The sequence below is a fragment of the Pempheris klunzingeri genome, chromosome 8 (assembly GCF_042242105.1).
Source record: "Pempheris klunzingeri isolate RE-2024b chromosome 8, fPemKlu1.hap1, whole genome shotgun sequence".
NCBI classification, from domain to species: Eukaryota; Metazoa; Chordata; class Actinopteri; order Acropomatiformes; family Pempheridae; genus Pempheris; species Pempheris klunzingeri.
The window spans coordinates 7399763-7426604 of record NC_092019.1 but is presented as its reverse complement, the minus strand read 5'-3'; the positions used below and the strand labels follow the sequence as shown (position 1 = coordinate 7426604).

The window sequence follows — 26842 nt, the reverse complement described above, 5'->3', positions numbered from 1 at the left end:
ACAATTTATTGAAAGAAAATCTAACAACAGTGGTGGGTATACCACAACAAAAAATTTTCAGTGTCTCAATAAATTGGGATGTGGCCAAAGGACGTCCACTCCTCTCCTTTCTGTGACTCTTCCAGTCTCTGTATCACTGTTCCAACCTCCTGATGACACTCTGTGACCCTCTAAGCTCAGTGAACACCTCCGTCTGAGGACTTCCTGTTTGAAGCCTCCAGTGTTGAGGTGCTGCTGATCAATTGTTAGGTGTCGTCTTGGTCTCATGATGTCAGAATGTGATCAGCAGGATGAGGAGGACTGTTTAAATACCAATTCTAACTGAAGCAGGAAATGTATTGGTGGATTCATGGATCAAACCTGTTGTGAATTTTGCTGTTAACCCTTTGAGGGTCTTCAGCACTTTCTAGTGTGTTATGATTTTTATTTTTAGCATATTTTATCAGTTTTTCATGCATATTGCTTATAATTTTGCAAGATGGTGAATTTTTCAGAGTTCTCAATTTTTTTCATGTATTTTTTGTGTATTTTAGACCATAAAATGATGTGCATCATGACAAAAACATGGCAATTTAAGGGTTAATTTTTTAAAAAACTAATTAAAATTTGATATGTATGATTAGGGCTGATGCTGGTCTAAAAAACTATTTAAAAAAAATTTAAAAAAAAGAAAGATTTTTAACATTTTTATGGCTTGTTTTTATGCATACACATTTATGTGTGTAAGGATCTTTAACGTGATTATTTCTGAGGACCTTCAAGGGGTTAAGCTTCTTGTTAGAGAACAGCAACTTGTGCAAAAAGTACTGAAACACTGAACAGTTGGACATGTGCATTCAAAAGTTTAGAGAAGGTCACATCAAGTTCACCTGGAAAGGTTAGAATGCATACTTTTTGTGAGTAGTGTATGTACCTCACTGGGCTTTTTGGCTGCTCAAAACACTTTAAAGCTATCCTCACATACAGGGTTACCAACATCCAATGAGGAGGAAAGTATTCACACATCAATTTGGGGTTCAGTGTTTTGCTCAAGGATGCTTTGACGTGCAGAGGAGACAGGGACCATAACACACATCTTTCGGACGACCCGCTCTACATCTGAGCCACGCCCACCCAGGCCAGAAGGAGTAAGATAAAGGGAATGTTAAAGATAATTTAAAGTATAACGCGTGTATTTAGGCATCGGTAAAACAAGTGTTTTATTTGGTTTTGTTGAACAGCTTCTCCAGATCAGACAAACATTCAATGCAAGATTTAATGACAGACAACCATATACACCAAAACAAGCACAAATCTTTCAGTGTCTCAATTTAAGGCACATTTTAAAGCCAAAGGTACCATACTTTCTTATAAAACACAACGTACATCAATCCATTGTAATTATATTAACAGTTCAAGTAAACTGGCTTGGACCTCTGAATTGAGAAGGAACTGACACACTGATAATGTACGCGTCATGTCAGCCTTGTGTAGCGCTCACGCCATAAGTCAATAAATACACTGTAAAACACAAGTTTGCTGTCTAGCTCTCACAAGAGCAAATCTATTAAATGACATGAGAGAGCGATACTGTTGTAGATAAACAGCTCTGACCTCCCAGTTGAAACAAGAATGAACATGTAAAAGCTCAGTGCTATTGAAATAAGCTCAAATTATTTCACTTTTGTACAGCAGTGTTTACCTGCACATATCTATGCACTACATTGGACACTTAGTGTTGCAAGCATCACCTGACTTGAAAAGTCCATAGACACTGACCAATGGGAACATAGATACGGCACCAACCATGGAGCCCAGCTGCACTACCGCTCCACACCACACCAGGGCACTGTGGCCCTCATCCCTCAGAATCACCCCAATGATAACCTTCACATAGGACAGGGAAAGGACAAACAGCACCCAGGTCAGCACCTGCAACACAGAGGAGGTGAATATTATGGACACAAATCTAACACACAGTAACACAATAAAATAAGATGCTGCTGTGTGTGGCTGATTACTGATACATTCATAGTTTTGTGCTTAAAACATCCTCTTGCATTTGTTTTGACTATGTTTTTAACGGTTTGGTAGTTCTTTGTGTGTGATACTCATTACTGCACTATCCACTATTCACTTTTATTGTTATCTCTGATTTACTGGTAACTTGATGGTAACTGCTGTAAAAGCTGTATGAATTATTTGTGATACAAATGGGACAAAACTGTACACAATAACACTGGAGAAGAATATGATATATTCATAAGAGAAAAGTTAGGATGGCCAAACAGATTTGTTGGTCCAAGCGAAGAGAAGTAGACCCTGAAAGACAATGATTGTTTGGTATTTTTTTAACCACCTGGAGAACCCGGAAGCGCAAGTCACTGCCCTAATTAAATTCAGGTGAACCATCACCTCACGTGAACTCTGCCCCCTCGTGCCATATTTCATTGCTATAATTTCATTGCAACAGATGATTGACTACAACTGATATTATACTGAAAAGGCTCAAAGAAGAAAATACATAAATTCATTGGAAGTTTTGACTTCCAAATCTTTCAAAGCATCAAAATATAATGGCAATAAGCAGAATTCAACTTTTGGGATATTTTTGTGATGAAGTGATAAAAAGAATAAAATGAAATTTAAAAAAACAAACAAATAAAAAATCTAAATATATGAATATTAGCTGTAAGTCTTTCCTACAGCAAGGCAAGGCAACTTTATTTATAGAGCACATTTGATTACAGAGAAGCTAAATGTGCTTTACATCTAAAAAGAGACATAAAAGAGACACAAACACAAGTATATTAAAGACAGAAAGACAATAAAGAAAACAACATATATTTATACATACCCATATTACCAACACCACCCAAGGACTGTTTATTGATTTGTGATCAAGATATTTTAAAGCTACTTTTTTGAACTATAAACCTTTATTTTGAAAAAAATCACTTTTTATAGCACTTGCATAGCAGCATGTTGAATTGTAAAGTTCACTAGCTGATTTTGCTAGCAAGACCAGGGGGTGACAGTATAATGTCACTCTGTACAAGACCACCAAGGCTAATCGACATTTGTGGTGGTGAAAGCTCTCCTAGGGGAAGGTAAGTGAGTGTTCATAAACATGGGACAAACATGGTCTGACAGTATTGTCTTAATCAAGTCAGACAGGACTGAGTTGACACAACCTGATCTTAAAACCTGCCAATCACTCTACACTCCTTAACCATAAGAAATCTGAATATAGTCTACACGCCACCGTGGTTTGTTGTGCCTTCATTTTTTTAAAAGGTGTACCACAAGCTCCATTTACAAGACAAAATATGAGATCCAAAATTAACCAGCATTAAGTAATATTCATCACAGTCTGAATAAAACGTCTTTATGTCCCAACTGATTAGAAGAAAGAGACTCACAATGATCACAGTTCCCGAGGCACTGTTGACCAGCAGGGGGCAGGGACTAAGAGCAGCCATGGCCATGATGTAGGCTCCAAATCCAGTCCCAGTCATGGTCAAGAAACCCATGAAGATGAGAGACCTGGAAACAAAAATGTATGCAAATGGTAAAACTGGTCATTTCCTGTCACATTGTACCACTTTGCTTCATTCAATACCTAATATGAATCCAATACTCATAGTCTTTAGCTATGACGATTCTTACCTAATGGGTATAAACATGGCAATGAAGCAGGCCACTGGGTTAGCGACAGAGGCCATGGTGGCAGCTAGATGATAGGCCTTGTTCCCGTACGGCAGACAGGAGTAGGTCTGGACTGAGGGCAGCACTGCGTTGGTCAGAGCATTGACCCAAGCCAGTACACCAAAGATGAACAGCACCTCCAGATTGCTATAGGTCCCCCTCCCAAAAAAGCTCCTGGGCCTGGCGGCCTCCAAGGGGCTGATCATAGGCTTCTGCTCTGGTGTGTGGGCGTGCAGAGACAGACCTTGTTCTCTCTTCCCAGCGGCCATGTCACCACTGAAGTACAGGTCGTTCTTTCTCTCCCGAGCCACAGCCGGGTGATGGTTGAGTAGGATGAAGGCGACCATGCAAACAACCATCATGGCACTGAGGAACATGAAGAAGACCTGGACAGAGAATTTAGCGGGCTCGTATATGGCTTTTAGCTCTCCACTGTCAACCGTAGTGGCATTATCAGTTACATTGTTGGCTCCACCAGCCAAAGTGGCATTCTGACAGTGGACTACACCAACACCTTGAATCAGAGCCACTAGTGCAGGCACCAGACCACTGAGGCCCTCACCTGCAAAGTATGTGGTGAGGTACTGTGGACGCAGCCGCATCATGAACGGTAGGAAGGTAACAGAGGAGGTGCAGTCCACCACAGAGAGCAGGAAGCTTAACACCAGCAGGGGCACACTGTGCAAAGAGCCCCCTATTGTCACTGTGTGCCTCCAGAAGAAAGCCAGCAGGAATGTAGCAACGATCCCCAACCCTACAATGCAGTAGATGACCGGCCGCTCATCCAGCACCCCAGGGCGGAAGCGGTGCATCAGAGTGATGAAGAGGGGACCTATGTTGGCCATCTGGATGAGGACTGTGAGGTATGAGGGCAGATACCATTTCTCTGGGATCTCCGATACGACCAGGGGCAGCTCTACCCACATCCCGTTGATTGCCACCCAGGAGCCCATACCGAACAGGCACGCCAGCACGTGAGTCAGGAGCGACATGATGGAGTGATGATGATGGGATGAGGTCAATCAGAAAATGTAGATGCACGCAATCTGAAATATAGACACAACATACCACAGTTTTATTAGTGGAATACAAATCTTTACCATAATAGAAAAATAAATAAATTGCGCTTTCTTTTTTTAAATTAAGCATTTTGGAGTGATGATTGCTGTGATGTGTGTGGCTCATAAACAACACTATGACTCGATAGCCATGCTAATGGCTCTGTGAGGCACGCATGTTCACATGCTCAAAGTGACTGGTGCTGGAGTCAGTCTGTTATACTGCTGTTCATTATCCTGCAGTTTAGCATGTTAGCATGCTTATTAGCATTAAATGGAATGAAACTGATGGAATTATTATTCATTTTTTGCAGGTATTTAGTCATAAACCACTATGGACAAATACACATTTTGACTTAATGATTGCACTATATAAGATGTTAAGAGGTCACTTCCTGATGGAAACATGAGTATCTGTACCAAATTTCATGAAAGTCCATTCAATAGTTGTTGAGGCATTTCAGTCTGGACAAAACTGACATTGCCAAAGCTATGCTGCTAGCATAACAAAAAAAAAGCATAGCATTGCTGAATGTCACATATTTATTGCTGAGTACAAAAGCATGTGCCCATGTGGCAGGCATTGACCTTCTCAGTCTCCCTCTCCCCTTGTCTCTGCCTTTTTTCTTATCCTTCTCTCATGTGCTGTTTGCCTGACCTTTCACACACTGACACAGTGGTCCCATTAAAAGCACCAAGTGGCTGTGACATAAACAGACACATTAAAAGGAAATGATTGGGAAGATGTGTGATGAAATAGCTTCGCCATCACTATCATTGTGAAGAACTTCACAATGATAGTGATGGCGAACTCCTATTAAAACCATAAACAATTAGCAAACTTTCATTTGATATTGAAACAAAAAGGGTAACTTGATGTTGACAAAATAATAATAATAATAATAATAATAATAATAATAATAATAATCATAATAATCATAATAAAGATTAAATGAGTATCTAAAATAGAATATAAAATAAAAATCTATCATATATATCAGTAATATTCAGAAACAAGGAAGACTAAGCTGGCAACATGAGCCCAACAAAATAAAACTTCCTGTTTCTGCTTCTAAATATACAATTAAAAACTGTACAATCATGCTGGTTCCTTTTGACCCCCTCATTTTAAAAGAGGCAAATGGACGAAGACTTGAACCTTGAGGTTGTAGGATAAACGGCAAATCCCATAATCCTTACTCCCCCATACACACGTCCTCCAGAGAATGTATCATCTTACCTCAGAACATAGCCAGGAAGAGACTGCCCTCTTTCCTTCCTTTTTAAAAACCGTCACTCCATTGTGATCATAGTTACATCAGCGACAACTCTGTGTGTGTATGCATTCCCTCCCCTTTCTCTCCTCCACACACACACAGTATCCACAAGCTTACACTCTACTTCCGCCTCTCTCCTGCTCCTGGCAGGGGAGGGACTGCACAGGCGCACATGTGCTGCACCACCATGACACTTGGAGCGTCCTTCTATTGGAGGGCGGTTTCAAAATCAGACAGCCATGTGCTCTCTGTGCGCCTGCATGCTCAGCAATAGGAGGGCAGAGAGTGAAGGAGAGGGAGGAGCAACTCCTCCTTTTCTTTTTCCCTCCCCCAACTGACGTACAACCCTGTGGTCTGCCCTCCTTTAAACGCGCAGGCTTTTATCTGAGTGAGAAAAGTGAACCTGCTTTCTAAGCAATGAAGTTACGTACTAGATACATGAAAATACACGCTCACTGGGTTTGTGTCTTGCGGCCTGCTGAGTCTCTATTGGTTTCTGTTGACCAGGCCAGTTTTGTTGCATGTTTGCAACTCAGCTGAAAAGACCGGTCTGTCAAGTTCAACTTTCACATCACAACCATGACACTGCAGTTTTGGTTTTCCAATTTAAATCTACTTAAAGGAACACACTCACAACATACAGTGTGTTATTTATTCTAACCTGAATATGTGAACTGAATATGCTAACACTCTTCCTCAGTCACATTTGACACAGTTACTATTCAGTGAAGTATAGTGCAAAAGCAAAAGTATAAGTCAAATGTATCCCCAGGAGCCTGGCAGAGCAGAGGAATTCCAAAAGTTCTGCAGGGCTTCAGGTTGCTTCCTACAAGCATCTCCTTCAGTATACCGTCTCAGCAACTTAGTAAAATGGCTGTTAAGGACACAAAAGCTGTGTCTCCTCTGTCCACGCTGCATGTGGATCCTGGTCCTGGTTCTGCTGATGTGGTTCCCTGGTTCCTATGGATCCTGGTCCTGGCCCCGCTGATGTGGTTCTCCACCAGCCAATGGATGTGCGTCTGTCCAAGGCTACAGCCTGTCCGTCCTTGGAAGCTGGATCTCTCCTTCACTGTGGTGCTCCCGGAGGTTTCTCTTTTCCCACCGGGTTTTTTGAGTTTTTCCTTCCCGAAGAAGGAGGGTCATAAAGGGCAGGTGATGCCTCGGACTGATCCATCGGACTGATCCATTGGCCTCATCGACTGCTGGACTCTTTATTAGATTGTTTGTTTATTTCAGTGAACTTTGTAAAGCACTATGAGACACTCTGTTGTGATATTGGGCTATACAAATAAAATTGAATTGAATTGAATTGAATTGAATTGAATTGAATTGAATTGAATTGAATTGAATTGAATTGAATTGAATTGAATTGAATTGAATTGAATTGAATTGAATTGAATTGAATTGAATTGAATTGAATTGAATTGAATTGAATTGAATTATTAGATAAAGACTTACACAAAACTAAATGCCCTGCAATCAGACCAAGCCAGGATCCTTTCATTTCCTAAGTAACCATCATAGACTGTATATAAGAAGTACACGTAGCCACCGTGATGTCAGCCATTGGTTTGTGGGCTTTGATTTTAGCTTCATGGTCATCGTCATCTTGGTTTTTTGAAACTAGGAGTGACGCTCTAGAGGACTAGTCACAAGGTAGTTCCACCCTAAGGCATACTCTGCTTTATGGTCTATTCTACTCTAAATGGGTTCATTTAGAAAACGAACATCAGGCTGATTTGAAGAACACTTTGAATTAGCAACTGAGACCATGAACTCATTAGGAAAGTGTTTACTGAGGTGTCTCCATGTCTTTTATACAGTGGTTACCATGAAGACCCACAACCCACCACCAGAGAATGCTGACAAGCTGTTGTTCCAGTTCATCTGACCATTCCTGCTAAATTTCCAGTTCTTGCTGCAGAGCAGGATGACCTGAGCAGCAGTGTAGCTGAGACAGAGTGCAAATGTCTACATGTTTTTAATCATGCTAGCAGCAGTGTCGATCAGTTGGCTGGGCCATCACTTTCTTCCAGCCTGAAAATGTCAGAAACCATTGGATGATTGCCATGAAATCTGGTACAGACATCCATGGGCCCCAGATGATAAACCCAGCAGACTTTAGTTATCCCCTGACTTTTCCTTTAATGTTGCCATGAGAAAAAAAACCCAACATTTTGAGCTAAAGATCACGACAGCTTTTGAATGCACACAGTGCACCAAATGTGATGATCACTTAAGCCCTTTAAAAGTACCATCGGGTGGAAATTTTAATTTATGAAATCATTTGTGATTTTGTTAAACAGCAATGACTTAAAGAGCCAGCATGAATGTACAACATTCTAAAAAACTAAATAAACAAGAAGCTTCTCTAAGCTCACATGAGTCTGTGATAATATTGTCCATGGACAGTCAAAACAGTTCCTTTTTCAAGGTTGTGAGCTCAGAGGATGGGAAGAATGAGTGTTGCTTGGACAAGGTTAAGAATGAAGGCGGATTGGTATCGTAATTACTATTGCACATTGACGCTGATATTATTGCCTCTATCTTATATTGCAATTAAGCACTTAAAAATGTATAAAAATTTCCTGAGTTAAGGTGAAGTAAAACTGTTTTAGAATGTCAAATCTCTCTTTAAGAATATATATTTAAGTGGCATCAAAAGTATCAAAAGTTTTTTTTACAGCGGTGAATGCTGATGTAATACAAATCTTATAATGTTGGGTCAGATGAGGACCGTTGCTAAGGCCAAACTAAATAGTGCAGTGGAAAACTTGCACTTGTGTTTCCAAAACTTTAAACTATGATGAGCAAATGACCTCATTAAAAGATTACGCAACTTAACAAAAAAACACCATAAACTATGTCTGAACTCCTTTGAACATTTTAAATTACTTCTATTCATCATTCTAAATTAGAAAAGATACCACCTACCTGCTTGTGGGAATGGAAGTTTAAAGTAAGCTCTGGTGAGAGATTACACAAGTGCAGCACGATATCAGCTGAGGGCTCCTCTGTTCAGATGCATAAGTGGCCTTCTGATGTTTCTGTGCATGGAGTATGCATGCACATTGACTTGAGTGCTTTGTACTTTACAACTCTGGGTCTCTGAATCTGTGTCATGTGACAACAAAGGGCAGAGCCAGGGGTCCAGTTTGGGAATCAAAGTCCTTAGCAGCAGAGGTGGGCGGAGGAAGGGAATGAGGTCGAGTGGGAAAGGAAGGAGAGAGAATGGATGGGGGAAAGAGAACCAAGGGCCAAAAAAGTAGGAGAAAGGACAGAATCTGATGAGTGTAGTACATGAACACAGCTATTTTGTAGAGGGTGCAGTGTGGTGAGCTTAGCCAACCAGAAGATGACTTTGGACAGCTTTCGGTGCTGTCTGAGTGGGTGTTTGGTTGGGGTCAGTCTGGCTTTTGTTCAGCACAAATTCCAGCCAAAATGAATGACTCCTGTTGAGCACTAACCTCATGGCATCTCGTTTGAGTGCCCTTGTAACCACTGCTGCTCTGACTGGTACTACATGTTCCCTTTCCTGAATAATAACATTTCTTTTTAGTCTTGTGACAGTAAAACAAATCACTTTTGATTACAGAAAATAATAATGATTTGAGCTTTCTTGGATGTGGGATTAAGGTGATTGTGGTGTTACTAACAAATTTAAACTTTGGTTTGTTAATTGCTGCCAAATGTTGATTCAGTCTCTGTTTTTTCCTGTCCCAGATTTGTATTCAACTTAACTGGTTTATACTTAAAAATGATTATTGCTTATTTTTCACTGGCATGAGTGCAGTTGTTCTTTTCCCTTGTGGATAATGAATACACCTGGAAGACGGGCAATGATAATAGCATCAAGGGCATTCAGATAACATGTAAAAACACAGGTGAAGGGTGACAGGGAAAACAATAAACGAGAGGCGAGATCCTTCCATACAAGTGGGGTGTTTTTCCAGTCCCCTAAAAGCGCACCAACATCGGGCAAATTATCTCTCGATGTCCCATTAACTTCGATTGAAGATGCATTCTAGCGTGAGTTTCAGCATTGAATTTACACTGCTGACAAAACAAACACAAACCGCAGCATCGCTTTCATTTTTTTAACAGGTTGTAATCGCTCTGATCAGTACTAACAGCATCTAGTAATTAGATTGGAAATGTGGGTGGGTGTGGGACAGTTTGTTGTAAGGAGGACTAATAATATTGCTGTACAGTTCATTTCATTCCATTTGCATATTATGCCCACGGTGTGCACAATAGTGAGCGGTCACAGGACAGTGTTGTTTTGTTTTGATAAACATGACACCAGTTCACAGGGCACTCCTGTGAACTGGTGTCATGGCGAATATTTGTGTAGAAGTACAATACTCTGCTTTCTTTCTCAAAACTGCTGGGCTCTGTGTTTAAACAAATATGTCTGTGTTTTTGGTACTGCATGTACGGCGCAAGCGAGTCTGAAAGATTCACTTGTTAGACACCAACAGGAGGGCAACTTGAGCTGGGGACCTGCAGTTGAGCTGGAGATCGACAGATAGAATTTCTGCCATTGAGAATTTATCATTGAGATAAGATACCAAACACGGGACTATGTACACCTGACCTTTCTCCTTGTTATGGTGACTAGTATTCTTTCAACTGAACATTTGGATGCTCATTTGTCTGTTGCTTGCTTTGTCTGTCTGCTCAGCATCAAACAGACAAAATTAGCAACTAGCTGGTGAACATAACTTGTTTAACAGCTGAAGAGGCAGATATTTCCCTCAGGAGTTGGTGGAGACCAAAACAGAGCGGGAAGGAAGGCAAATATTGGACTTAATGTACATTCATCAGGTGATCAAAACTATGACACCAGTGTTGCATCAAATTAGCTGCATATACAAATAGGCAACTGTCAGCAAACAACTTTGCTGCATGAACTTTAAAGCAGCCCTCAACTTAGAGTTTGGTTTACTCTCACTGCCCTCATAGTGATGCTTTTGGACACAGCAGGCAGCTGTTTCCTGCAAAATGCTCTATTGACCCACTGTACACTATCTGCTCAGCACCAACCAGCAGACTGACACAGTTAGCAAACAGCTGGTAACCACAGTGGAGCTGTGGACTTATGTTTATCAGGTAACTAGAAAACGACTACAAATGAATGATAATGTTGCACCGTAACTGCTGGATGTGTAAAAGCAACTGTTTGCCATTAACAGTCTGAATAAAGGGACAAACTGTGACTTAAATAAATTCATCATTTGGACAATCTATTTGTAGGATGTTTTAGTAAAATGCATCCTTTATCTGATTTTCTGGCAAAATGGCTGTGATTGCAGTACTGTAAAATATTAATGAGGTAACAGTCATGGCAAATATTTTTTTATTACAAAAAGATGTGTTTTTTTTTTTATACAAGTGGACGTACAATTATTAGTGACATTCATCTACAGTTTCCCTAAATTAGACATCAGAATGAGTGCTGGGTATAGAAACATTTACAGTACAGAGAGATTAGGGTGCATAGCAATAGAAGTGAAATCTGGCTACTGTATTTTTACAGTATAGTAAAATTTCAACCTTGTCCAACATCAATATATTGAAGCCAAGAGTAAAAGGTATTTTATGTAAAAACATTTTTGACTTTAAAAAATCCTTTTGACAACTGCATAGACCAAATGCCATTAGGTACATATAAGCTACTGTCTTCAACCTCAGGTAGTTCTAGTACAAATGTACACATACAAATACAGTAACTTTACATTGCTGATAAGATGCTGTGATTAGTTGCTCAATAATGAAACAAAAGTGAAAGCCAGGCACAGTGCAACACTGTTTATCTCTCAGGGAAAATGTATTACAATATTTTTTTGCTGCTGCATATTGGTATCTTCAGGATCATGGATGGAGAAAGTGGATGTAGTGACACCTTTAAAAGTAGAGTAATAAAATCAAGACAGTTTTGAATGGATTAGAGGAGGAAAAAAGACATTGAGACAGAAATACAGAAAATTGAAAATATACTGCTTTTGGTAAAAGAGGCTGGGAAGGGAAAACAAAGAAACTAAAAGATAGACTTCACTTTAAAAACTACACGGTTCAACCAGACATCACCTCCAGTGCATTCTCATGACAAATTAATTCTCTCACTCCTGACAACTGCCAAGTCTCCCACTAAGCATAACAACCTATCTAGAGTAGTAGGACACAGAAAAGTGCATTTTTATGAAAAGAATGTGCTAAACAAAACTTTCCCAGGAAGCACAATGTTATAGAGAAAACAAAACACCTACATGTTCACAGTAATGTTCCACAGAAATACGCACACCCAAAGGCAAAACCAATCCTGAGAAAATAATCTCTACATATCAACAATGACCTGTCGTACTTCAGTGCATTGTTCATTACACAATCTCCAGTGTTTAAAACATCCTTACAATAAAGAACGATAAAAATACATACTTATTTGAAAACACGGTGTCAAAAAACTTAAAAAACAAAAATAGTGTGGCCCTGCCAACAATGTCATCCTCATGGAATGAAATAAAGACAAAAATATCACAAAGTCGAAGGACAGTATACTATACCCTTCACAAACTTATGGTTTTGGTATATGTGTTTTTTGGATGCTAGTTGGGGCAGCTTTAAATACCATGTACAAACGTGTTCTTGCTGTATGTCACTTTTAAATCAATTACACCACATTGCTGCCCATGACAGAGCATTATTCTTGGATTCTGACTTTGCTCATTTTTACAACCAAAAAGCTGGAAAAAAAAAAAAAATACAAAACCTGATTTAAGCAAGGCTCTTGCTATCATGCAATAAGCATCCATGCAGAACTTTTCAATTCCTACTCTCTACACAATCAGATATTAATGTATGAAATGTAGGTGGGGACAAAAAAAAATCTTTGTCTTGCATTTGGACTGACTTCCTCATTGTCCACACACAGAAGACACAATCCTTCTTGCAGATTTCTCACAGTTAAAGAACCCTCAGCATCACCTCTGCTGACCTTCGCTGGACTTTTCCGTCAGGGTCTGCTCTTCAGATGTGACTGATGCATTGTTTTTTCGGCCCCTCTATCATGTTACATCTGCTCATCGCTCTGTTTCGGGCCCCCTAGGCTGTGTTTGGGTTCAGCACTGCAGCGTACACATGATGCTCAGAGGCACACGTAATCATGTGGGTAACCTCTCAGCTTCATCTGCAGGGTGCACAAAAACAAAAACCGTTCACTCAACTTCTCAAGTTAGGAGTTCTTTTTATGTTTGTGTGAAAACATTGCATGAAAATTAGAGTTCTTTTACAATAACTGAATAACTGATTGGCTCACCTGATGGCGAGGGAGAAGTGTCCGTCCCTGTTGTGACAAACTGCACATCAGAGCTCAAAGCAGCGATGGAACTCCTGGGGCGAATGCAGCGGTCACCTGAGAAACTTCTGCGGAGTAATGCCTGAAAGCAGGACATGTTTTTAAGTAAGAGTGAATAAGTGAGATGTCTCAATGGTAAAATAGTGCCAAATGTAGTATTTTATATTCCTTAAAAGTACATTCAAGAAAACTTGGTTTAAAGGATGTTGCTACTGTCCTGGTATCACTCTATTCTTTTTATAGATAAGATTCTGACTTTGTCTTAATTGATTACAAGATGTACGTGTGTGGTTGTGACATTTTGTCAATTAAACGCCACATGTAGCACCTAAATACATTGATTTCCATAAAATAAATAAATAACAGGATGTTACTACAGCACAAAGCTTTTGTCTTACCTTGCGTGTCATGGGGCTGGTGGGGGCAGAGGCACTGCTGTAGAGGCTGAGGCTTGAGTTAGACCTGCTGACAGTCAAACCCTTAGAGGAGCTTCCTGCGGGAGACAAGTACTTCTCCTTGATCTTCAGGTTGGTTCTGCCTTTCACTGTTGGCGACACAGTAGGGGAGTTTAACAGAATAATGTAAAAACCTGCGTGTGAATAAATAATTGAAGCAAGATTGCCAATATAGGTCAGTATAAGATATATCTGTATTCAAATGGTAGACAATATTCAGAGTAAAATTATTAGAATATCAAAACTTAACCAAAACAGATACTCAGTGGGACACATTGACATGTTGGTTTGTTAATATCTCATTTTATAATGGAAGTTAGCAGTAGAGTACTGACCTCTGCAGGGGTCATTCTTGACCAGGAACTCGTCTAGAGCAGTCCAGCCTCCTCCCACCCTTACCATCAAAGTGCTACGCAGGATACGAACCATCCGCAACTGTTGTGAATCTCCAAACTGCAGCGAACAGACAAAATATGTATTGCAAGTTATAACTTTTGAACCCCTTGTTGCTGTGGCATCTCTGTACTTCAATTCCAGCATATGAGTGGTGTTTCAAGTTGACTCACCCTGTATCTATTGGCACTTATTTGCTCCACTTGGAACCTTTTGGGACAGTTACACTGCGATACCTGACGACTCACCTAAAGCAGCCAAAATAACGAGATAGTGTCTCAGTGAGAACAACAGTCACAATAAACAACCACGCTAATGAATCAAGCCACATGTGTGTGTTTTCTTATGCACACGCTGTCCGTACCTCTTCGTTGATTTGATCTGCGTCCAGTGTTTTCCTGTAGGGATCTCGGCTGGGGTGAAGCGCACTCACAAACTCATAGTAGTCAATGTAGCCGTCACTGTTCATGTCGAAGATGTTTGCCACTGCGTTCATCTCCAGAGAGTTGGTGGGAAATTCTGTAGTTGAGAGGAGTAAAGTCAAGGATATTTAAAACTGTGTTAACTTAAATAGACAAATGCTGCAGTGCATAAGCAAAAACAGCGGAGATGTATGTTGAAGTCACTCAGAATGTGTGATACATTGAATTACTGAAATGGTTTAGGACGAATGGGTCTTACTGGAGGCAAGAACATAATCAACAAATTCCTTCTGGCTGATGCGTCCGTCCTGGTCCCGGTCGATGCTGCGGAACACGTCTAAAATCCGTGACTTCAAATGACTGATCCACTGTATGTAACGCTTTCGCCAAATATTGAAGTCGAAGTTTGCAAATTCTTCCATCTACACAGAAATGCAAAATGTTACAATTTCTTTGTTGGTTATTACATTAGATGTAGGTCTGTAGTGCCAAATGTCCTACAACACAAGAATTTTCTAATATACTAGTCAGCACCATAACCTGTTCAAATGGGCTCATGTGAAAAAAGTGGAATAACCTCTTTAAGCATTTGCTGGTGTTGCTCCAGACGGTTTTGTCTGGCCACAGACAGGAGCCAAAGCTTTTGCCACTGACTGACCAGCCGACTGAGCTCTGGGGTCTGGGGGTCGAGGTGCTCCAGGGGAACCGGTACAACGGGCTGCATCTTCAGAGCGCTTCTCCTCTCTGGATGGAGAAACAGCAACATGGGAACCTGGAATCAGCTCAGGAAACTTTCTACTTTACAAATCATTAGCAGTGAGTGTCAGTGGCTTATTACAATAATGTGCTAATAGAATGTGAACTGTACTGTTCTCGTGGTGGCTTACTTGAGAGAGGCCGTTTGCTGGGGGAAATTTGGTGTTTAGAAATGCTCTTGCGTTTGCAGGACTTTGTGGCATTTTCCACCTCTGGAAACTTTTTATTCAACTCCTCCATGAACACCTGCAGAAAAGGATGATAAGTGATAACATGGCACAGCTAAGATGCTTCTTAATGTTCTGTAAGTGGTTAATTGTCTGGCTACATTGTAACCAAACCCAATCTAACCATTAACCAATATGTAATGTAGTAAAGAGGCAGTCTCTATTTGACGGAGAGGACAGTTAGATGGTGTAGGAGGTAGATCATGGAAGAGAGAGAAACCGTACTGTGTGCTGCTCAATCAGTTCTTGGTTCTGCTCTGTGCTCTCAGGCAGAGGCTCTTGGTCTCTGAGGTTGAGGGCTTCCTCTGCTGAGGAGATCCAGTCCAGTAGCCTCTGGACTTCCTCTCTTTCTGCCTCCAGCGCTGCCAAGCTGGTCTGGATCTTCTGGCCCTGTTGTTGAGCCCAGGTCTGAACCTAGCTCAGAAAACAAGGAGTGGGAGAAAATTACACTAGTTTCATGCAGATTCCCTCAGATGTTCACACTGTTTCACAAGTTAGAAACTGCTTAAGGTATGAAAGCAGTGTCCCTCTGTCTTCAAAACATTTTCAGTCTCTCTATGGAAATTAACATTTGCACTCACCTCCTCATAGCGGGTCTTAGTGACACTGATCCAAGATTTTAGGGTGATTATGGAGTCTGGGTGACAGGAGGCCAGGATCTCCTCCCCCAGACACTGGATGTTGTGCAGCGCCACTGCATGATCCTGCAGGGCGTCCATTGATTCCTTTGGAGAGAAAAGAAAAATAGTTTATTCAGAGTTTCATTCAGTAAAACACATATTCTGATCTAGGATGAGTCACTAGCTTGTAGTTTGTTTACCACAAAGTGTGTAGGAAGAGCTTCAATGTCCACCCTGCTTGACTAGCCTTATCGCCACTAACTTGTTGTTCTGTTGCAGACACTGACCTTTGGCCATCCCCAGAAGCAGATAAGACGGGAAAATACATCCCTCTATAAGGTTTGTCAAAGCTTCATGTTATACTGACCTTGTGTTGTTTGTGGAAAGCAAGCAAAGCTTCCTCCTCCTCTGGTATCACCCCATACTTCAGTATCCTCTCTGCCTCAGTGAGGCGTTCCATGAAAGAGTGGACAAGGCCATCAAACTTCTCAGCCTAAGGAGAGCAAATACAAAGATTAGGATAATAGCAGGGGTTGGCCCTACTCAGTATTAGTATTAATGATGAGATATCAGCAAATCAACTGGCACCCATTGCTGATATGATACAGTTTATAGACTATAGCTACTTGCAATCTGAATTTTGTGCATAGGCTCCAGTATTCCAGCCTATGAAAATTCTGAATGAAACTACTACTCATTTTTTTGTCACACTTACAGCTGCTGACAGAATTTAGGAGCTCATTAAGCTTTCACCTTTATTATTTATGAGAACTACCTGCTGAAGTGCAGCCTCCAGTCTGTCCTGCTTGCTGACTGACAGTTTGCACACAGCCTCCCAGCGGCCCTCCAGCTCATCCATCTGCTCCTGCAGCCAGTGAGCATCGGCTGTGCTGCTCCGGGTCAGATCCCTTACGGAGCGCTTCAGGGTCCTAATGCACCCGGCTCGCTTCCCCAACTCCTTTTGGAAGGCCTTAAAAAGAGTACATTTGCTGAGAAAATGCCATTTCACTACAAGAAAGCATATTGCACAAGTCATGACCACATAAGAAGTATAATGACTGTAAACAAATCACCAAACACTCAATTACAACCAAATTAGAATGAGTTGTGTGTTTCTATTGGTGTTTCTATCTGTTTAACATTGTGAATTATTCACACCACACATACATATATATGATAGGTGTTGTACCTTGTGTTTGTCTATCAGGTTGTGGACCATGTCTTTGTCTCCACCAACAGGAACATCCTCAGCTAGCTGCGGCTCTGCTCTATACAGCCAGTCATTCAGTGCTTGGAGAGCATCAGTGAATCTGCCTGAGAACAGCAGTGCTTCCTCCAGCTTATGTTGTCTGAGAGAAGCAAACCAGAATATTGAGTCAGTTTTCAAGATCAGGATTTTTTTTTAATACTTAGATAGAAACAGAGATCTGAATGTGTGCCATACCTCTCCATAGACTTGCCACTGATGGTGTCCCATGTGTCCTTGAGTTCAGCCAGCAGATTCTCCAAATGCTGCCGATCATGGCCGGTTTTAGCTCTTTCATGAAGGCTGCGTCCCTTCTTCGATGTAGCTTCGTACATGGGCCTCTTTGACCTCAGCAGTTTCTGGAACTCCTGATTGAGAAAAAAGCAGTCAGCGAAGGAATTCATACACATGCAGCATATAACAAAGAGCTATTCACTGTGATGCCTGCTGCACCTTCTGCTCAGTCAGTTGTTGTTTGATCTCCTCATGGGACACCGCAATCTCTTTATGCGTGTCTAATGTCTGTTCCACCTCCGTCATCCAGTCCACAAGCAGGCGCCATGATTCATTAAACTGAAATGCGAGAAACAAAGACAGATGGTCACACCTACAGTACTTGTGTAGTTTTAGAAAGATGGAGAGGATCATCCATTTACATTGGAGATGATATTGTTGTATACCTGTTTGGCACTTTTTTTGACCTCCTCCAGCGCCCTACTTCTTTCTAAAGCGCGCTGCTGTAGCTTCTTGTAGCGGTCCTGAACGGTCATGATGAGGTTATGAATGACATCGCAGTCTTCCTTCCTGCTCAGCTCTGTTAGTCTACAGGCTGTGTTCTGGACTGTGCTCTTCTTCTCGCCGTAGCTGTTCACCTCATTCACCAGCGTCTGCACAAATAAATGTATTTCATGAGCCATCATACTTCCAAATGTGTCTGTAATTCTGGATCTGAAGCGGACAGATGAAAAGACCCACTTTGTGATCCTGCAGTTGAGTACAAACTGTGTCCAGAACAAAGCTGGGAGCAGGAAGAAGCCCGATGGACTCTTCGCACTTGCTCATCTTAGTGAGAAGTTCCTGGACATTACTGTGGAACTCCTTGGCCAGACTCAAACCTTCGGTAAGCATTGCCTGTGGGAACAGCACAACACTCAGATATAATCATGCTTTAAACATATGAAAAAGCACCAGTATGACACATGACAATGAAGAGTTAAATAACCTTTCGCTCCTGGACTTTGCTGTAAACAGAAGACCATTTCTGTTCCAGAATAGAAAGGCTGTGTTCGGTGCTCGATCCCCGAACAACATTGCCGCTCTCCAGCATCCTGTGGATGGCATTCTTCACATCTGTGTAGGCGTGGAGCTTTGACTCCATCTCATTGCACAGCTCCTTTTATGGGTGAGAAAGACAATGAGGTTTTAGAGAAGAAATTATTTTTTTTCTGGGTTACAAATTATTATACTAATTCTTTCATATCTCTTTATTAAAGTCTGGTCGATTTTACCAAGTGTGCATTAAGCCTTTCGCTGGCAGAGTCCGGCTTACTCCAGATGGTTTTAGAGGAGGAGAGTCTTAGGTCTGTGTTCTCCAACCACTGAAGAAGATCCTGTATTTCCATTGTAACATCTTGTACCTACAGTAAAAACAAAAGAATCAATATTCGATACATCTTTGTATATTTTATGTAAGCATACGAGGAACAATGACTGCCAATTGATGAAATATGATTTGGCTTTTACTGTATATTTTCATTTCATGGTTCAAATTATTATTTCCTCTATAAACTGTGACTGATTTTATGATGTTAAATTTGGACTCCCCACTACACACTTCTGTGTTCATTTTTATCATCACCACTAGAGGGCACCATGTTACACCAATAATGAAACAAAAAAATGCAGGCTAGCTGAGAAAATACTGCATCTTAATATATTGCATATCAGTTTTCTATATATTTGCAGGCACTATTTTTTTTTTGCAACTGTAACAAAATAATGGATCTGTTTTTCTCTCTTCACCTGACTCAGTCTGTTTTCTAATTCCAGCTGCCTGCGTTCAGTCTCACAGCGGACAAACTCCCAGCTTTCATTGAGTTGCTCCAGCCGGGACTGCACACCATGCGGGCTGTCCCCAGACCCAGCCTCCAGCAGCCCCCTGCCTGCCTGGTTCAGGGACTCCATCGTGCGAACATGGGACATGACATCATTACGCAAGACCTTAGAAAAAGAAGCATTAGAGGTTAGAGACTCATCATAGTATCAGTGTCTGTGTAATTCAAATGCAGATAAGCAGATAAACTCACAGCTCTATGAGAGAGCTGAGAGTTACAAAGTTTTGTGAGACCTTCAAAGTTTGAAAGAGCTCTCTCACATTTACAGCAGAGCCTGACTATGATATGATGAGAGGCTTATTTTGAAATGTTGTTGTATTGGGGCCACCACTAACCTTGTGTTTGGCCAACTCTATTTCACAGGCTTGGAGGTCGATGCTGATTGGCTGGCTGTTCTGCAGTTGTTCAGCGGTCCGAGAAAGCCATGTATGCAGTTCATCCAGTGTGTTTTGGAACTGTCCCAGACCCAGCAGAGCACACTCCAGTTGATGCTGGTGGCAGCACAGGAAAAAAGTAAAATTTATGATTTGCTCGTTTTCCAGCTAGGCCAGCTGTCTGAATTAACATTTTACATATAGTGGATATGGTGGAATGCTTATATGTTGATGTTGATATGTTAAATGTTAAATAATGATATGTGCTTGTGTATGCTCACCTGTCTGTTGACAGTCTCTGACTCTAAGCTGTCCCAGCGCTGTCTGAAATCACACAGTGGTGAAACAGAGCCTGGACGCTCTGAGCCCGGTGACAGCCGGCACACAAAGCGATGGTTCAGGCTTTCTATCTCAATTTTCTTCTGGTAAAGTTCTCGCTTAAACTCCTGGAAAGACAGAATATATGTGATATGATTGTCAAGACTGATATGTTTTATGTTATAATGGAATACATTACAAGACTAACATACTTACTGAGAAAAACTGTGATCATTGCTGGTTAAGAGTAAACTTTAGCATATGAACTCACCTTGAGATCGCAGAGCTGATCTTTGACAGATTCCAGGTCAGGTCCTACTATGAACTCTTCAGTAGACCTCAGCTCAGCTGACTTTAACCACTCAAAAAGACCCTATTAGTAAAACAACAACAGAGGGTGTATTAAAGCACAATAGAATACAATCACTCAGCACTAGTTCCATTCTTGCAATGCTGTGTGATTTTAACATTGAATACTTTTGTTCTCCACAGCCAAACATATAGCCCTGTTGGTATATACATTGTCTTTTGATTCTGTCTCACACAGTTTGCACCATTAAACTCATTTGCCTTTGGCGTAGGGCCACACAATCTGTCAGTCATAAGTCAGAAGAGTAGACAGAACAGAACAAAAGACTAGCTTTCCCTTGGCAGGATGCCATAACAGTGGCCAAACTGTCTTGTTCACTATGGCTATAGGTTGGGTTGGGCTATTATACTGACCATGGAGCATTCGTTAGTATGTGCATATGCACATATAGCAAAAATATACTGTAATAGACGCACACCTGCATAGTGTCTTGATAATGTAGAGCCATCTGCAAGGACTCCTCCAGCTTTTTGTGACATTCGGTCCACAGTTTGCTCAAGTTGTTCCATGTGCAATAGAGCTTTAAGGTAGCAAAAACACAAGGTTTTAAGTTAGTCAACACAATTTCATGAGTTAAAAAGTTGTTTCTTTTCATTTAAATGTGGTTCTTACTTCATCTAGGCTCTTTGTGACATCTGGTTTGTCTGTATCCCCACATGCTGACATGAGATCCATTCCCAAAACACCAAGGGTGTCCAGATCTCCCTGTAAACTGTCAATATCCTCCCTGAGAGTCTAGAAGTTGAAAGGATGGAAAAGGTTATACAATGTTTTATACAGAAATGGGCTTCGTGTACATGAAGAACTTCCAGACAAACCTGCATGGTTTCAAGGCTCTGGCGGATTGTTTCGGAGTCTGTCCGACTGGCATTGAGATCCAAAACTGCCTGCTGAGCATCATTAAGAGCAGCCGTGACATCGTTGACATCACCCCAGAACTTCAGGGCCAGATCCAAAAGTTTGAGCAGCCAGCTCTCTCTTTCCTGGGCCTGAGTATGTGTCTCATCCCACATCTGGGACAGGCTTGACACTCGCTCATGGATTGCTAAGATTGCAAGGATACAACAGTAATATTGTTTACAATTGGCCCTTTTCTCACAGTAAATAGCATTGCTACTTGCAGCCCCATGTGTACTAGGACAGTGTCATACCTATATACAACCAGGATCACGTTACCTGTGCCGACAGCTGCATCACCAGCTGCCTGCGTGTTAGCCAGCAGCTCGTCTGCCTGTGTCTTGACACTGCCAAGGCCCAGCTGCAGCTTGGACAGCTCATCCAGGGTGTGCTTGTTATCCTGCAGCTGCTCCTGGATCCTTGGGGTGAGGCCTTGAAGAGAGCTGGGAGTCTGTATGCGACTGCGTAGGCGGTCAAGGCTCTCTCTGATAAGGCTCATCCTCTCGTTAAGCTACAAGTTCGAGACAAGATGTGAAATTGTGTGCTTGCGTATATTTTTTTTAATATATTACAAAGTCTAGGGTTGTTTCTAACATTTACCGCATTGATGTAGCATTCTTACCTGTGTGAATCGAGGCAAGGACTCCTCAAGAAGATTAGCAGTCTCTCTGACCCGGTCTCTGATGGCTCTGTGCTGCTCCTCGGCCTCTGTAGCTTTTCGACAGAACTCATCTCCCTGAATTGGGTTTAATTCCGACAACCGTTTTGCCAGCGAGCATAAGCGTGCAATCAAGGGTCTGTGTTCTGCTATAGACTCCCTCAGACCCTTAGCAGGAGAGAGACAAAAAGAAAGATTTGATAAAAATCTGGAGGGCAGACTTTGTTTCCCTGAAAGAACCTGATGTGAAATTAATCCCTAAAACGAATAAAGGACAGAAAAGTAAATCATTCTCTCAGTTTTCATGGCATTCCTGTCAAAACTGATATGCCATTATAGTACACTGGTGCAAAAGTAACCTTGTCAGGAAGTTCTTAGACAGAACAGTTCATTTACACAGAGGAAAATGGCTGTGAAGTATAAAAGGACTTCTTTGTTGAACTGGACAAAAAAGGGATGATAAAAAAAAAGAGAAAAGCTGGAACTCTAATGTGAGGAGGCAGATTTCTTCTACCTGTAAGAGGTCCTGTTGTTCCCGAAATGCCTCATAGCTGATTGTGCTCAGAGAGAGTTGGCCAATTAGGGTTTGAGTTTCTTCAAGCCAAGGCGAAACCTCAGCGAGGCCCTCTGAGAACTGGAGAAGAAGCGACTGAGCATGCTCGAGCTGCAGGACCACGTGGGAATTGGTGGCTGAGGTGGTGTTGCATTGCTCCTGTAACGCCTCTAATGGGGTCTGCATGAAGAAGTACAGACAAAATAAACACCTTAAAAATGATATTTGTTTGTATTATTGTTAGAATGATCACATGAAATGAAGTGTGGACAATACCTGCAAATCAAGTGTCTCTCCGTCATCACTGTATGTCATCAAGATTTCAGCAATCTTCACCATCTTCTCGATGTTGAACCTGTGTTGGAGAATCTCCACGGCCAGAATCTATAAAGGAGATTATATATCAAATTAAATCTTTACAGATTTGAAACTATATAAGTGAATCTGCAATGCTTTTTATTTAAGTGGGAAATTGTTCATTTAGTTCATAGTCAGTTATATTTGCACGATATCCCGACCTTCTGCTCATAGAGTTGTTCTGCTATGATCTCTGGATCCAGATTAATGGTTTTCAGCTTTTCAAGACTCAGTGCTGTGTCTCTGAACCAAGCCATCTCCTTCACCACTGCCTGTTCCAGCTGATAAGAATAAATTGGATATTAGCATCACATCTGAAAAGCAACATCACTTTGCAACAAATACTGACATGCTGGGTTATAAATAATTAGAATTTTAATCATATGATTGGTATGCAAATTATGTTAAGTTCTTGAACAGTAGGTTTCGGCTATTTTCCATTGAAAATAGTTTGCAATGTTGCAAAAGCATCTGACTGGTTCATCGTGGGATTGTGTGGGAATGTTACCCTCTGTCTCTCTGCTGCACACAACACTGCATCTCCAGCATGTGTCTGAGCTCCTGCTGCCCCCAGGAGCTCTCTCTCAATGCGGCCCAGCCACAGGTGGAGGTCTTCCTGGCTGGACGTACAGCGGCTAGAGGCCTCCAGGGCCTGCTCCAGCCTCTGCAGCACGTCCAGACTGCTCAGACTCAGCACAGAGCAACGGATACGCAGAGCATCCATCCTCTCCTGCACCTGCTGGGCTTCCTCCTCTGAAACAAAGGACAAATCACAAATGAATGGATATTAACATTTTACAGAGAAATGGCCTGCTGTTGCTACTGGCAGCTTTAGAACAAAATATTAGTATATTAGTATTGGTATAGATAATTTCAAACTAATATTTATCCAACCATACTATGCTCATTTATTTTTTACCTCATGTTGTAAACATTACCTGAAATTGCTTCCATCAGATCATGTCCTGACTTTTGTATTTTCCCTAGTTCAGCAGTTTTTACTTGAATCTCTTCAACAACCGCCTAAAAGAAAATGACAACACGTCCAAATTATAGTTCTTTACTCAAACAGCACAATGCACATTTACTACACTGTATGCAGATGAACCATACATGGTAGAGTTCTAACCTTGGCCCTATCCGTGGCATCTGTGAGATGCAGCATCACTCTCTCTGCATTTCGTAGTTCAGCAAGGGTCTGTTCCACAGATATGAGCCATTGCTGCAAGCTGTCTACTCCTTCCTGGAAGAGCTGCGCCCTGGGCAGAATGAGCTCCAGACTCGTTCTCCTACCAACAGCAAAACATCCACCGATTTGTACCATTGGTGAGTAAGATTTTCATCATACAGTAAACTTTGACAAATGAAAGTATGGCATTGCCAGTAGCTGACCTTTGCTCTGCCTCCAGCTGTAAGGCTTCCCACTTCCGTTTGAGAGTGGAGAGCTTGACCGTAGACTGCTCCCCCTCCTCTCCTGAGTGGGCCTCCACCAGCCGAGGGCCCTCCATCATCATCGAGTCCATATTAGTCCTCCGGTCTGTTAGGAGGCGCTGTAAGAGCTGTATAAAAAGAGGTAAAGCCACACTTTATGAAATCCATCCATCCATTATCTATACGGCTTATCTGTCAGGATTGCAGGGCAGCTGGAGCCAATCTCAGCTAACTTCGGACGAGAGGCGGGGTACACCCTGCCTCATCCAAGCCACTTTGTGAAATCAAAAAGGTTTACTGTAGATGGAGGAGTCTATAACATGTCACGACTGAAGCTTCAAGAAAAAGGACAGGTGGTAAACATTAGAAAGCCCTCACAGAGACTACTTTGTATTATATCAAAAATGCTCAGTACTGGAGCAAATGTTTACCTTGCATTTGAAGTGTTATTTCAGAGAAATTGAATTGCTTGCAGTAAGAAATAACATTTACCAAAGCCTCATTCTTGTGCTTTTCTGCCTTTGTGTCAGTGTGGAGCAGGCCCCGTCTCGTGTGTCAAGCTTACATTGTTACGAGCCAGGCAGGTTTCACCTCTTCCAAGGAGCTCACAATAGGTGTGATTACCGCTGAAAGGTGAGAAACTTCCATGCTTTTTTCATACCCCCAGGAAATGTTCACAAAGACTTACTGGAGCTCATTGTGGCTAAGAACACCACCCATTCACCAGTGAATAGAACTGAATTTATATTATAAAGGAAGCAGTTGAACATTTTCCATGACCTCAGCACACCTTTCTATAGGTAAACCTTTCAGGTGTATTCCCCTTACTATAGCAATTCAAAGATGCATTTTAGAACAAGAAAATGAGGTGATGTGATGTCGGTGATAACAGACCTTTTGTTCTTGGAGCTGTGCTTTCACCACTTTGACCTCTGAGGATGGGGGTTTCTGATTGGCTGTGAGCTCTTCTATCTCACAGACCCATGTCAGCAAAGCTTCCAGGTTTTGGAGAAATGTCTCAGAATCTGTTGCCACATCCCTTAGTGCCAAGGCAGATCTTGTGCCCTTGAGAAAGACCATAATAAAGTATGAATGAATGCCTCCAGGTGAAACATGTTGAGTTAATGCTGAAACACAAGGAGGAAAGTGTTCTGGGTGAAAACATACCCTCCATCTATCCAAACTGGAATCCTGTTCTGAGCTTAAGTGTCCATCACTTTGGAGCTGCAAAATAAAGACAATTCAATTCATAAAATCACAATGTCATAGAGACAAAACATTGCTTTCAAAGGAAGAGTCTCTGTGAGAATTTTTAGTTCAGATGAGAGGAGAAAAGAATGGAAAATGGAAGACAAATGAGATTTTTTCAGGTTTGAAAGTTGGTGGTTTTATCAACCTCAGCGAGTCCCTCGGCGACTCCATTCAGGATTCTAACAGTTCTGGTGACTACGGGGTCCCCTCCTTTATCTGCAGATGGATACTCTGTTACTTCAACAATTTCAGTCACTGTCGTCTCCGTCACCTCCGTCACCTCTGTAACCTCTCGTGATGCCAAAGTCTTCCAGGACCAGGGGCTTCCTTCCCTGGAGTCTCTCCTCTGGAAGCTGGCCCTCCTCTCTGCAGCGCCCTTGTCCGGGTGAGCCAGCGGGGATCTGGCAAACTCTGGAGGGACTGCTCTCCTTGTTAGTGTCCCATTTCGGGATGTTTTTATCGGAGAAGGGCTGCTGTTCCAAGCGTTATCCAGTGTACTATTGCTCCTGATTGTGGAGGCAGGGGAGCTGCGGAGAGGTTTGTCCGAAATGGGAGTATGAGCCCCCTCCTCCCTCTTATGATCAATTTCCTGTGTCTCCTTATTGCTCTCCACCTCTCTCTCCTTGTTTGCATCCTCCCTTGCGGTGTCTTTGACAGCCACCTCTGGTTTGGCTTCACCATGTTGCTCCTGGGGCTGCCACTCTCTTCGTCGTTGGTAGCACTCCTTCAGGAAGTCCTCATCTGACCTCACATGCTTTGACTTCTGGCCCAGGCAGCTGGGCCGACTGACGAGGTTACCCATAATCCTTCAGCCCAGAGGCTAGTGAGGTAATAGGTGAGGTAAGGCCCCTCGGCCATGCATGCGGAAGATCAGCCTTCAGCTACCTAAAATAAGACAAGGCAGCTCTGGGTCATCATGCAGTAAACAAGTGCTCATTGTGTAAATCAACAAAAATACAACACTGCTTTTCTTTCTTTAAAAGCACACTCTCTGCTTTAAAGTCACTGGGAACTCCTTTCCACG

At 41.8% G+C, this 26842-nt stretch overlaps 2 protein-coding genes across 3 annotated transcripts; both read right to left on the bottom strand.

Annotated features, from left to right (window-relative positions):
- Nucleotides 1–1226: 1226 nt before the first annotated feature.
- slc52a3-2b (solute carrier family 52 member 3-2b) lies at nt 1227–6040 on the bottom strand. 2 transcript variants are annotated; one of them, XM_070835477.1, is made up of 4 exons: nt 5986–6040; nt 3649–4733; nt 3402–3525; nt 1227–1911 (listed from the first exon to the last, which is right to left on the bottom strand). In XM_070835477.1, the coding sequence occupies exons 2-4, from the start codon at nt 4677–4679 to the stop codon at nt 1699–1701; spliced, it is 1368 nt and encodes a 455-aa protein (XP_070691578.1). In that variant the 5' UTR covers nt 4680–4733; nt 5986–6040; the 3' UTR covers nt 1227–1698. The 2 variants fall into 2 exon arrangements, with proteins under 2 accessions (XP_070691578.1, XP_070691579.1); XM_070835478.1 differs by having other exon boundaries at nt 1227–1866.
- Nucleotides 6041–13121: 7081 nt separating this feature from the next.
- On the bottom strand, nt 13122–26620 carry macf1b (microtubule actin crosslinking factor 1b). Its single transcript, XM_070834798.1, has 36 exons — nt 25964–26620; nt 24529–24695; nt 24266–24425; nt 23645–23887; nt 23298–23417; nt 23056–23163; nt 22840–22959; nt 22191–22304; nt 21848–22079; nt 21490–21716; nt 21284–21406; nt 21090–21191; nt 20573–20674; nt 20265–20429; nt 19945–20100; nt 19518–19715; nt 19004–19132; nt 18718–18888; nt 18471–18626; nt 18176–18382; nt 17949–18068; nt 17694–17863; nt 17439–17598; nt 17025–17219; nt 16617–16742; nt 16211–16354; nt 15855–16043; nt 15534–15648; nt 15224–15390; nt 14906–15068; nt 14589–14743; nt 14398–14472; nt 14167–14284; nt 13775–13920; nt 13338–13458; nt 13122–13208 (listed from the first exon to the last, which is right to left on the bottom strand). Exons 1-36 carry the CDS (start codon nt 26618–26620, stop codon nt 13183–13185), a joined length of 5847 nt encoding a protein of 1948 aa, XP_070690899.1. The 3' UTR covers nt 13122–13182.
- Nucleotides 26621–26842: the final 222 nt, after the last annotated feature.

Bases quoted from the DNA above. Each gene is read 5' to 3' on its own strand.
- slc52a3-2b (XM_070835477.1), bottom strand. From the start codon at position 4,679: ATGTCGCTCCTGACTCACGTGCTGGCGTGCCTGTTCGGTATGGGCTCC. The intron at 3,526-3,648 runs GTAAGAATCGTC...TTTTGTTTCCAG, and splicing joins GCCATGTTTATACCCATTAG to GTCTCTCATCTTCATGGGTT. The intron at 1,912-3,401 runs GTGAGTCTCTTT...TCTGTGTTGCAG, and splicing joins CCTCGGGAACTGTGATCATT to GTGCTGACCTGGGTGCTGTT.
- macf1b (XM_070834798.1), bottom strand. From the start codon at position 26,620: ATGGGTAACCTCGTCAGTCGGCCCAGCTGCCTGGGCCAGAAGTCAAAG. The intron at 17,864-17,948 runs GTGCAGCAGGCA...TTTCTCAATCAG, and splicing joins AACAACTGACTGAGCAGAAG to GAGTTCCAGAAACTGCTGAG. The intron at 14,473-14,588 runs GTACGGACAGCG...TGGCTGCTTTAG, and splicing joins CAGATCAAATCAACGAAGAG to GTGAGTCGTCAGGTATCGCA.